The 12,359-nt window shown below is 41.5% G+C and overlaps 1 protein-coding gene and 1 non-coding gene across 4 annotated transcripts; both read left to right on the forward strand.

The window, feature by feature from the left end:
- The first annotated feature begins 1,738 nt into the window (after positions 1-1,738).
- si:ch211-161c3.6 (high mobility group AT-hook 2b) lies at positions 1,739-10,362 on the forward strand. 3 transcript variants are annotated; one of them, XR_009064475.1, is made up of 7 exons: positions 1,739-1,970; positions 4,839-4,983; positions 5,062-5,145; positions 9,212-9,265; positions 9,342-9,377; positions 9,684-9,790; positions 9,865-10,362. XR_009064475.1 is itself a non-coding variant. In XM_057847027.1 (6 exons), the coding sequence occupies exons 2-6, from the start codon at positions 4,873-4,875 to the stop codon at positions 9,708-9,710; spliced, it is 312 nt and encodes a 103-aa protein (XP_057703010.1). In that variant the 5' UTR covers positions 1,739-1,970; positions 4,839-4,872; the 3' UTR covers positions 9,711-10,362. The 3 variants fall into 3 exon arrangements, 2 of the variants coding, with proteins under 2 accessions (XP_057703010.1, XP_057703009.1); XM_057847027.1 differs by having other exon boundaries at positions 9,684-10,362; XM_057847026.1 differs by lacking the exon at positions 9,684-9,790.
- Positions 9,067-9,139, forward strand: trnar-ccu (transfer RNA arginine (anticodon CCU)). The gene has a single exon. It is a non-coding gene; the product is annotated as a tRNA-Arg (tRNA).
- Positions 10,363-12,359: the final 1,997 nt, after the last annotated feature.

The following is a 12,359-nucleotide window of genomic DNA, read 5'->3' on the forward strand; positions in this document are numbered from 1 at the left end:
CTTTCTTGGGTAGCGTCTTCAGAAAAGGCTTCCTCCTGGGGTGACGCACACCAATTTGATGTAGAGTGCGGCATATGGTCTGAGCACTAACAGGCTGATGCCCCCATCTCTTCAATCTCTGCAGCAATGCTGACAGCACTCCTGTAACGAGTCACCTGACATTTTGGAGGGAAACTGACAAGCAGTACTCATTTTGGACATTTAGGGATGTACGTAGTTTCTAAGGGGCATACTCACTTTTGTTGCCAGGGTTTATGATATTAATGGCTATATTTTGAGTTATTTTGAGGGGAAAATAAATTAACTGTATTATATATGCTGCACACAGACTACTTTTCATTGTGTCAAAGTGTCATTTTGTCAGTTTTATCCCATGAAAAGATATACTTAAATATCTGCAGAAATGCGAGGGGTCTACTCACTTTATTTATACATTGTATATATAAAATAGCGGAAAGATGAGAAAGGGAGCGGTTTAACATACTTCTTATTGTTCTGACTACCGTTCATGTTCCTAACCATTATTCATAATGATTAAGAAAACTGGATTACTTTTACTTTTTCAAAATATTTTTTTAATGGACTACACACAGTACATACATTTATGGCCCACTCAAACAGCCCCTGTATGAGACCCCATCTATAGACCCTACTCACGTGACGTCACAGCCACGCCCCCGCGCCATGTTGTCCGTATACTCGTCATGTTAATGCATTAGCGCTTCGTAAATTCCTCCTATTATGGCGTGTTTTTCTGCTCGTTAACATTAATAATCAAAATGGTGAAGTCGTGTGTGGCGGTCGGTTGCAAAAACAGAGAAGATAGAAGGAGAGACTTGAAGTTTTACCGTATTCCGAGAGACCTGGAGAGGAGACTGAGATTGACTGCTGCAATTCGACGAGAAAACTGGGCTCCAAACGACTACCACAGATTATGTAGTAGTCATTTTATATCTGGTAAGATGCATTTAATATATATTTAGAGGGTTTTGGGCTGACAACCACAATTAAGATCATTGCTAGGCTAATCGCCGACAACATACACTCAGACGTTGTGAATGAACTACCTGAAAATATATAATTATAAGGGGATAATCAGACAGTTGTCATACAATTAATTAACAATTTCATTATTGAGGTCAAAATGACGTGAAATACATTAGACTTGACAGTGGATGTTAGTAAGAACAAAAGATTTTGAATTGAAAATTTCGTAACTCACCTTCCCGAGCACAAGATAGATTCCTGCCGAATTTTCGTGGACGAGGACCTGTTTCACCCAACCAGCAACAAAGTATTTATAAGCCTCCAAGCTCTTAAAGTTTTTCAAACTTTCGTGAGAATAGGCTGATTTTGTGTGGACAAGATAGTTGTAAATATCAGGGTAGCTAGCAGATGTCAGGCAAAGACGGCGAAGACAGCGGGTCGAAAAACATCGATTTAGGCATCAAATATGGATCTGGCGAATGGATAAACTGAAGCTTTTCCACATACCGCCTTTTATGCAACGCATCCAATGAGTTTACAGCGTCAGATAACACCGGGGCTTCCATGAATTGCTCTATAACTTGCACGACTAATTGAAAACAATGAGAATAAGTCTAAAAAATACGGACAATATGGTGGCAGGAAACAGCGACACGTCCATTTTGTGACGTAGGTGAGTAGGGTCTATTGGTGGTCACAAAGCCATGTGGGGGCGTGGTTATTTTTGGCCGCACCTCCGGTAGGCTCTAACATGCTTTAATTGAGAAAGTATGCAATGCCATAAGAGAGGCTACAGGGCTTACAGTACACGCCTTCCCACTCCTGTATAACACTGTTACCGGATTCTAGTCGTGTCAGGACGTGTAAGTGTATTTTGACTGAGCGGGCATCACACAACATTGCTCAAAGTTGGAGAAAGCGACACAAGTTTTCTGTCGGCGTGGTGCCAGCATCCAACAGGTGAAGCTGCAAAGACACTTGAGGTAAGTTTAAAACACCACCTGCCTGCACACTCGAGTGCAGTTTTATTGGATTTCCTAGTGATGGGAACCCAGTTGAGAAAGGATGTGCACGTGCTTTTGTATAGGATGTATAGTAAGTACTCTATACCACCATTACGCATGAGCCAAAAAAGTACATTCAGTCCCGTATTGGGCAGCCATGCATGTGCAATTCGTGGTCGAGCACGCTTGTTCGAGTTATGTGTGCCCAACCAAAATGGCATAACATGCAAAGTTTTGCGACGTAAACTCATTATGTGAAACATGGTTTTCTGTTTTGGTGTCATTTCAGCGCATGTTGTGTCAGGTCCGATTCGGACACGCTGTGTTTGTGCGAGTAGTACATTCTTTTGTTTTGTCTTAAATTCATTTTTTATGTGTTCCGTGTGTAACCCTTTCATGCATGAATTATTTCTTTATGTAAAAACAAAATGTTTTTATTACATTATTATATGACACGGGTGTAAAACTTGTCAGGCCGGGGGCCAATTACTGCCCACGGTACAGGATATTGTGGCCCTCTTTGTCATTGTAGTCGTAGTGTTGTCCGCATGTATTTTGTGATGGGCAATAAAAAAAGATGTAAATAATTTCAAAAAAATGAATGTCTTCACCGAAGGACACATTTAAAAAAAAAAAAAAAAAAAAGATCAAATATGTAATCATTAACAAAGAACAATTTTGAAAACCGCAAATGGGAAAAAAGCCATGTGTGGAAAAAGAATTATATATATTCTAATTAGATATGTAATTAATTTAAAAAAATAGAATACATTAAAACAAATAGCAATTCATTGAAATAATAAGAATAAATACATACACTACTGGCCAAAAGTATTGGCACCCCTGCAATTCTGTCAGATAATGCTCAATTAATCCCAGAAAATGATTGCAATTACAAATGCTTTGGTAGTAACATCTTCATTTATTTTGCTTGCAATGAAAAAACGCAAAAGAAAATTAAAAAAAAAAAAATTTTTTAATCATTATCATTTTACACAAAACTCCAAAAATGGGCCGGACAAAAGTATTGGCATCCTTTGAAAAATCATGAGATGCTTCTCTAATTTGTGTAATTAACAGCACCTGTTACTTACCTGTGGCACATAACTGGTGGTGGCAATAACTAAATCACACTTGCAGCCAGTTAAAATTGATTAAAGTTGACTCAACCTCTGTCCTGTGTCCTTGTGTGTACCACATTAAGCATGGTGAAAAGAAAGAAGACCAAGGAACTGTCTGAGGACTTAAGAGGCAAAATTGTGAGGAAGAATGGGCAATCTCAAGGCTACAAGTCCATCTCCAAAGACCTGAATATTCATGTGTGTACCGTGCGCAGTGTCATCAATAAGTGTAAAGCCCATGGCACTATGGTTAAAGGCTAAAGATGTGGATGGAAAAGAAAAATTGACGAGAGATTTCAACAAAAAATTGTGCGGATCGTGGATAAAGAACCTCGACTAACATCCAAACAAGTTGAAGCTGTCCTGCAGTCTGAGGGTACAACAGTGTCAAGCCGTACTATCCGTCGGCATGAAAAGGGACTCTATGGTAGGATACCCAGGAAGACCCCACTTCTGACCCAGAGACATAAAAAGCCGTGCTGGAGTTTGCCAAAACTTACCTGAGAAAGCCAAAAACGTTTTGGAAGAATGTTCTCTTGTCAGATGAGACAAAAGTAGAGCTTTTTGGGAAAAGGCATCAACATAAGAGTTTACAGGGGGAAAAATGAGGTCTTCAAAGAAAAGAACACGGTCCTCACAGTCCAACATGGTGAGGTTCCCTGATGTTTTGGGGTTTGTGGTTGCTTTGCTGCCTCTGTCACTGGACTGTTTGGCCGTCTGCATGGCATTATGAAGTCTGAAGACTACCAACAAATTTTGCAGCATAATGTAGGGCCCAGTGTGAGACACCTGGGTCTCCCTCAGAGATCATGGGTCTTCCAGAAGGACCATGACCCAAAACACACTTCAAAAAGCACTAGAAAATGGTTTGGGAGAAAGCACTGGAGACTTCTAAAGTAGCCAGCAATGAGTCCAGACCATAATCCCATACAACACCTGTGAAGAGATCTATAAGGCATCCTTCAAATCTCAGAGACCTGGAGCAGTTGCCAAAGAAGAATGGTGTAAAATTCCAGCAGAGTATTGTAAGAAACTCAATGATGGATACCAGAAGCGTTTTTTTTTTTTTGCAGTTATTTTGTCTAAAGATTGTGCTACCAAGTATTAGGCTGAGGGTGCCAATACTTTTGTCTGGCCCATTTTTGGAGTTTTGTGTAAAATGATAATGATTTAATTTTTTTTCATTCTCGTTTGTGTTTTTTCATTGCAAGCAAAATAAATGAAAATATTACTACTAAAGCATTTGTAATTGCAAACATTTTCTGGGAGAAATTGAGCATTATCTGACAGAATTGCAGGGGTGCCAATACTTTTGGCCAGCAGTGTACATTAAAATAAGTGTGGCCCTACCCTTGTGTATTTTTTAAATCTTTTGTGTCCTCACTGAGCATAACTCTTTGGCTGCCATTGACGACAATAGACGTCCTATCCATTTTAACGAATGATCACTTCCATTCCCTCGCAGTTGGAATGGATTGTGTGTCTATTGCCGTCAATAGGCGTTTTCAATATCCATTTCTCTCTTCTACTAGCTACCACAACACATACTCTACCTGGACTGGCAGTGAATGAGTTAGCAATATTAGTCCCTGTCTGATTGTCATTGTAATAAAACTTAAACATCGCTCACTGCCATACCTCCCAGTTCAAATATATTGGACATGTAGAATTCAGGGTGCTCACTTTTAGTCATTTTGCACCTGTTTTTCTTCATACTTGTTTCCAGAAAACCCCCCAGTCTTGATGCCCACGCTCCAAACATGAGTAGTAGTGGGCCCAAAGAACCGTCTTCTCCCCGGGCTAGCACCCCCCAGCCAGCTGCCGAGCCTCAGCAGCACAGGGGTCGAGGTCGCCCACGCAAGCAGCAGCTAGTAGGACAGCATAGAGTTCATTTGATTTTCCCAAAATAGCTTTTAAGTTAAATTTAAGATGTCAACGTGTCTGTGCAGGAAGCTGTGGGACCACAGACTCCAAAGCGACCAAGGGGAAGACCCAAAGGCAGCAAGAATAAAGGCCCTAAAACGACACTTAAGGTTAGGTTTGTTTTGCAGTACAGTGAGAACATGGAAGAAAAATAAATTCATAAACATTAAAAAAAAATTTTTTTACAAAGCTTTATGATTGCCACCTGATAATGTAAAACATTAGGGATGAAACTAAACATATTGTGAAGTCACTCATTTCACAGTAATTTGACATGATGTCAATTTTTAGGACAACAATATGATCCTTGCCAATATTACAAATTCTGCAATGATTCTGTCTTGATTCTAGGGCTTTTGTTTGATTGACATTTTGTTTCTGAAACATATTACACATTTGAATTAAAACAGTTCATTTCAATATCAATGACCGTGTTGATTTATGGTTTGCTTTTCGATCGATTTGAATGGATCGTTGCCTAACCAATCGATGTATCAGTCTAAATTGATGTATGGCAGAACAACACAAAACTTTTTTTTCTTGCAAAACTAGAATACAACACAATACAATACAATAGAAACCCTTGACTATCATAGTACAGAGTACGAGATTTAAAGCTTCGCACCGAACAGAACAATAGTACAATATGGGTAATTTTTTTTTACAGTTTACAGCTATTTACAGTTTACAGAGATTGGGAATGAATGAATGAATAAGTGACTAATGCCCCTTTCCCACTGAAACTAGTGGGTCAACTCACGTTTTTTCCAAGCCGATGCAACCCACTAGCAATTGGCATTTGGCAGCTTTCCCATTGACAAAAAAAAATCCGTGTCTTATTATTATTTTTTTCACCCGTCTAACCCCCACCCCTTCTCAGCCTTGCGTAAGGTTACGTGACGTCACCACGCTAAAATGCGCGTCGACAAGTGTGACCGAATTCATTCAGTTCAAGGAAGTAAACAACGCAGAGCAACATGGAAGCCTCCTTTCCGTTTGTGTTCTCTGTTTTCATGCTTTTTACTGCCCTCAAAATGTTGGAAATGCAGCAAAGGATCAACACTCTGCTTGTGCTGAGGTAACGTAGGCGACATGAATTCTCCTTCTTCTACTAGCTTTGTTGTAAGCCTCGACGTAACTACAGTTGTGAGGCGAGTTAAATGGGAGGCGACTGGCACGTTGTAATGACGCATCACGTAAGAGCCTACGTCACCACGTAGATTAGGGTGTTGACTGTTGACCCGGGGTTTGCTTTTACACTGCATGACGATCAGAGCCGAGGTGATTTTAACGCGGGTCGTTTGGCGGGTGGATTGACACAGGTCGAGGCGGGTCGGTGCACCTTTCCCACTGCCACCAAAAGCCGATTGTTAGTGGGTTGACATGGGTTTTTTGGCCAGTGGGAAAGGGGTATAACAAGCAAGTGGTGATCTCGTGGTAATATAACAACTATATGACATATCATTCATTCATTCATTTTCCATACCGCTTTTCCTATACATGACAATTTACTTCCTCAACACCAAGCAGGGATGGGAATTGGTACGATTTTTACGATTTCGATTCCATTATCGATATTGCTTAACGATTCGATTCTTTATCGATTCTCTTATCGATTCTAATTTGGGGAAAAAGAAGAACAAACGTTTTGATTGGCAGCGAGTTTGTTTAATCAGAAGTCACAACCTTACAAACTCAAAACGAGGTCAAAAGAGGCCCGAGGTCTCAATGTTAACTGTGGAAATAAGTGGAAAATACACAAGAATGTGTAACATTTTACTGAAACATTTTTCTTAATAGAATTTTTTTTTAAATGGTATATATTGGCATATAGGTCGTTGTTCTTCCTTTGGCAATATGTGTTAAAGTGTATTATTTACCATTGCATTGAAATGCATGCCTTTTAGTTTTTAGTGTGCTTTCCTGCTCAAGTGGGGGCGCCCTTGCGCGTCCTCGCGCGAAAAAGAACGCGCTCACGTGAAGAAGAGCGCGCTTACACGCGAAGAAGTGCAGCTACAAAGCATCCAAGCGAGTGAGCGAGTTAGTGAGAGAGGGAAACACTGCAGAGGCAACGCCTGTATGTATCATCTTTTGTGTTGTTGTTGTGTGTTTCCACTCGCAATCAGACACTTAAATCCAGTTGTTTAGTGGTTTGACGATGTGCTAATGCTAGCGAACGCATGCCAACCGTTTGTGTTGTTACTGTATTAGCAGCTAATCATCGCTGATTTACGTTGATGCGAACCTGTTTGTTATTGGGGACGAAATTGATTTGTTTCATTTCTATTTTTAGTTTCACTCTTTAAGTGATGGTATCATAACGACGGGTGAATAAAGTCAGCATATTATACCAACGTCTTCTTCATCGTCATTTGAGAGTTAGCTCGCTGTATAGCCAGGACTGAGCCTTTGCGTCTCGGTGAGGACAGTACAGTCGTATTCCCTCCCGATGCAGTTATCGCCACCTTGCAATGACTGCAAGTCGCTTTGTTGTAATTTTCCTCATGAAGTGAAGACATACTTTCGAGTGTTTGAACCTATGCGCTGTCATTGTTATGTTTATGGCTGCAATGCTCGTGCTAAATCATCGTAACCTTCCATTCTCACCCGCTGCCTTAGTGAAGTGTAGCCAAACTTTGGAGCGAGTGGTTCTTGGCGCCATGCTAGTTTGATGCGTCTGGACAACAAGACACGTCACGACACGTGACGATGCAATACGGGTCTTTAGGAATCGTTAAAGGGATCGTTAAGGCTTTTCCATTGTGATGTCGCTGCCTTGAAACACTAGGAACCGGTTCGGAATTGGAATCGGATTTCGATTCCCATCCCTAACACCGAGTGTTTTAGATGGTGGACAAAGGTGGAAGGGAGCAACCGATTACCTTTTGTGCTGTTTCTAACACCCTCTGTAGACTGTACTGTCTGCTTCTGTGCAGCTTGAGTGCCACACTAACACAGCATAGGCCAGGAGGCTCTCAATGGCTGACCAGTAGAAGGTCACCAGCAGGTTGGTGTTGAGTTGCTCCTTCCTGAGCTCACTCAGGACGTGTAGTCCTTGCTGCACCTTCTTACCCGGTGCGGTCGTGTTCGTTGCCCAGGAGAGACCTGCAGAGGTGTGGACCCCAAGGATTTTGAAGGATTACACCTGCTCCACGTTTTCGCAGTTGATGTACATGAGCGGTAATCAATGGAAAGCATTCTGACATAGCTCCCCCCCTTCTCAAGATGGCTCAATGCAGCGTCGAGGGCGGTGTTTATTGCGTCTTCTGCGGATCTGTTTGCCCGGTATGCAATCTGATATGGATCAAGGGTTGGGGAGGGACAGGCTTTGATGTGTCTCAGTACCAGTTTTACAAAGCACTTTTTGACTGGACAGAAGGCTACTGAACAAAAGTCATTTAGGTTTTTTTGGGGGACTGGCATGATGTTCGCCAATTTTAGGTGTCAGTGAAGTCAGATGTCAGTGAAGACTGGTGCCAGTTGATCAGCGGATGCCTTGAATACTCTTCCAGGGGCTCCATTTAGTTTTGTGGCCTTCCTAGGGTTGACAGCACGGAGCACACGTCTCACGTCTTTTACCTCCACGGTGAGTGCAGTGGCATAAAAGGTTGGCATGGGTCGGAGTGGTGGGGGAGAGACCTGATCTTAGGACACAAAGCAGGCAAAAAAACTTTAGCTTCTCAGCTAGTTCTGCGTCTCAGTCCCCAGATGTTGCAGCACAGCCCTTGTTATCAGTGAGGGACTGGATGCACTGCCTGTCGGTGGTTTTGTTGTAGCAAGTACTGGATAATCTTCTCCTTGTACAGTAGTCTGCTCTGACGACCTTGATGCCTCTCGTCACGTTGGCGCGAGCTGTGCAAAAACATTTGCAGAGATAAAAAAAGGTATTTTCATCAACGTCTGTCCTTTCTCTTCTTCCCTCGCCCAGGTAGACCGGCTGTTCTGGTGAATGACAAAATGCTTTATGATGTCGTATCGTTGCGCAATATGATATAACACATCATAATAGGCGTAAAAATGGACTGTTTCAGGCCCCAGTGGCCTAATGGATAAGGCACTGGCCTCCTAAGCCAGGGATTGTGGGTTCGAGTCCCATCTGGGGTGTCGTTCTTTATACTTCCCAATCAATTTTCTTCAAGTGACAGCTTCATTTACCATTTGTTTTCTCTTTCGAAGAAAATCGAACCACCCGCAGGAGAAAGACGGCCACGAGGGCGACCGAGGAAATGGGTATGCACAGAAATGATAAGCTGATTTCTATCAGTCTTTGTATGCCAACACTTCATTTGTCTGATTCTCCCTTCAGCTGCAGATGGTTGAAAAAGGAAGTGAAGAGCAAAAGGTGAGGATGCTTGAGAAAAATAGGCAGTAAAGACTGTACGAGACTATCCCTAATCGAGATTAAAACAGAACTTCTCGAATGTGAGGCAGACATGATAACCGCCGATCAGATTAAAACCCCTCCTGAAAAACAAGTCAGTTTGATTATGTACTGTACTGTTGTCAGTCAGAGAAAACTCTCCTTGTTCATTTTGTGAATGAGACAAATTGCGCAACCAAAACCAACGAGTCCACTGTCTGATCCAAGACATCCGCAAAGACGCTTAAAGAAGTGAAACCGTTGAGATAGACGACCTTTTTTTTTCAGCCTCACGCGCGAAAAGGGGAAGAATGACTCAATGGACCAAGCTCAGCCTCATTTTCATCCGGCTGCCTCGGTTTCCTGACATAACTGACTCTCGACGAAACTACTAAGTCATTCGCGCATTGTCTCGAATTGATTCACCGTTCGGCAATTGAGTCACATGACTGACAGTTGCTTTCCCCAGGTGCCCTCGGAGGAAGAAGAGCCCTCTTCATCCCAGGATCAAGGCCAGTAAAGCGAAAATCGGCAAGAAAATGACGTGTCGACAGTCACCCCTACCTCGAGGTTTGGCCTGAAGAACACTCTGTTGGCGTGATTGGGAGAAAAAATGCAACATCCCTCTAAAAATGCTAGTTAAATCCAATGAAAATGGCACTAAATTGTTTATTAGTGAAGATAAGACATTTCATACACTGTATACATAAAGCAACAAGTGTTGCGACACTCAGGACTTAATGCCCATTGCTTTTTTACCATCACCATGAAACCTCAGGTACTTGTTTCTTGGTCTCACAAGTAAATTGTTTTTCTGTGTTGTTGAGCATTTTCTCTTAGTATTGATTGAAAGACCTCACAGAAACCACAGATACCTCATAAAAATGGATTTGTTGAAATTGAAATGTGACATTGTTCATTGAAAATGCAGCAAATACAAAACCTAATAAAATTGCTTTGATTTTTACAGTTTTATGGCTGACAATTCATGAGATGGACATGGATATGAACCACTTTTGATTTTTTTTAAGCAGCTAATAAATCATCTTCAAAGCAGAGTAGACACATACAGTGGGGCAAATAAGTATTTAGTCAACCACTAATTGTGCAAGTTCTCCCACTTGAAAATATTAGAGAGGCCTGTAGTTGTCAACATGGGTAAACCTCAAACACGAGAGACAGAATGTGGGGGGAAAAAAAACAGAAAATCACATTGTTTGATTTTAAAAGAATTTATATGCAAATCATGGTGGAAAATAAATCTTTGGTCAATACCAAAAGTTCATCTCAATATTTTGTTATGTATCCTTTGTTGGCAATAACGGAGGCCAAACGTTTTCTGTAACTCTTCACAAGCTTTTCACACACTGTTGCTGGTATTTTGGCCCATTCCTCCATGCAGATCTCCTCTAAAGCAGTGATGTTTTGGGGCTGTCGTTGGGCAACACTGACTTACAACTCCCTCCACAGATTTTCTATGGGGTTGAGATCTGGAGAATGGCTAGGCCACTCCAGGACCTTGAAATGCTTCTTACAAAGCCACTCCTTTGTTGCCCTGGCTGTGTGTTTGGGATCATTGTCATGCTGAAAGACCCAGCCACGTCTCATCTTCAATGCCCTCACTGATGGAAGGAGATTTTCACTCAAAATCTCTCACATGGCCCCAGTCATTCTTTCCTTTACACAGATCAGTCGTCCTGGTCCCTTTGCAGAAAAACAGCCCCAAAGCATGATGTTTCAACCCCCATGCTTCACAGTGGGTATGGTGTTCTTCGGATGCAATTCAGTATTCTTTTTCCTCCAAACACGAGAACCTGTGTTTCTACCAAAAAGTTCTATTTTGGTTTCATCTGACCATAACACATTCTCCCAGTCCTCTTCTGGATCATCCAAATGCTCTCTAGCGAACCGCAGACGGGCCTGGACGTGCACTTTCTTCAGCAGGGGGACATGTCTGGCAATGCAGGATTTGAGTCCCTGGCGGCGCATTTTGTTACTGATAGTAGCCTTTGTTACTGTGGTCCCAGCTCTCTGTAGGTCATTCACTAGGTCCCCCCGTGTGGTTCGGGGATTTTTGCTCACCGTTCTTGTTATCTGTTTGACGCCACGGGGTGAGATCTTGCATGGAGCCCCAGATTGAGGGAGATTATCAGTGGTCTTGTATGTCTTTTGTCTCTGGTGTCCTTCGACAGGTCTTTGGTCTTGGCCATAGTGGAGTTTGGAGTGTGACTGACTGAGTTTGTGGACAGGTGTCTTTTATACCGATAATGAGTTAAAACAAGTGCCATTAATACAGGTAACGAGTGGAGCCTCGTTAGACCTCGTTAGAAGAAGTTAGACCTCTTTGACAGCCAGAAATCTTGCTTGTTTGTAGGTGACCAAATACTTATTTTCCACTCTAATTTGGAAATAAATTCTTTAAAAATCCAAAAATGTGATTTTCTGTTTGTTTTTTTTTCCCCACATTCTTTCTCTCATGGTTGAAGTTTACCTATGTTGACAATTACAGGCATCTGTAATCTTTTCAAGCAGGAGAATTTGCACAATTGGTGGCTGAATAAATACTTATTTGCCCCACTGTAATTAAAAGGCTGACTGTCAAACTTCTATAAGTTTTTCAAACGGTTTTCACACTTATTTTTCCTTTTTTATGTCAAGTATGTAATCCTAAATTCCTATTAAAAACCACAAAGAAGGTTGAGCAAATAAACATTTTTTAGGAGAACGAAATTTTACTTCTTCTGTTCCTCTCGAAAAATGCAGATTAAAACCACACCAAACCTCAGTGACTCATTTGAGTTATTTACAATGTAAACAGAATTTTAGCAACGCTGATACCGTTAGCTGTTAATCTTATCTAAGCGCGAAATACAGTAGAATGTGCTGTTTCACTGTCTTTATAGTAATTTTGGGTTGGCAAACTTTTTCATAAAAAACATATTTTTTGGGTAAGAATTTGACCCA

This window comes from Corythoichthys intestinalis, chromosome 9 (assembly GCF_030265065.1).
Source record: "Corythoichthys intestinalis isolate RoL2023-P3 chromosome 9, ASM3026506v1, whole genome shotgun sequence".
Taxonomy (NCBI): domain Eukaryota; kingdom Metazoa; phylum Chordata; class Actinopteri; order Syngnathiformes; family Syngnathidae; genus Corythoichthys; species Corythoichthys intestinalis.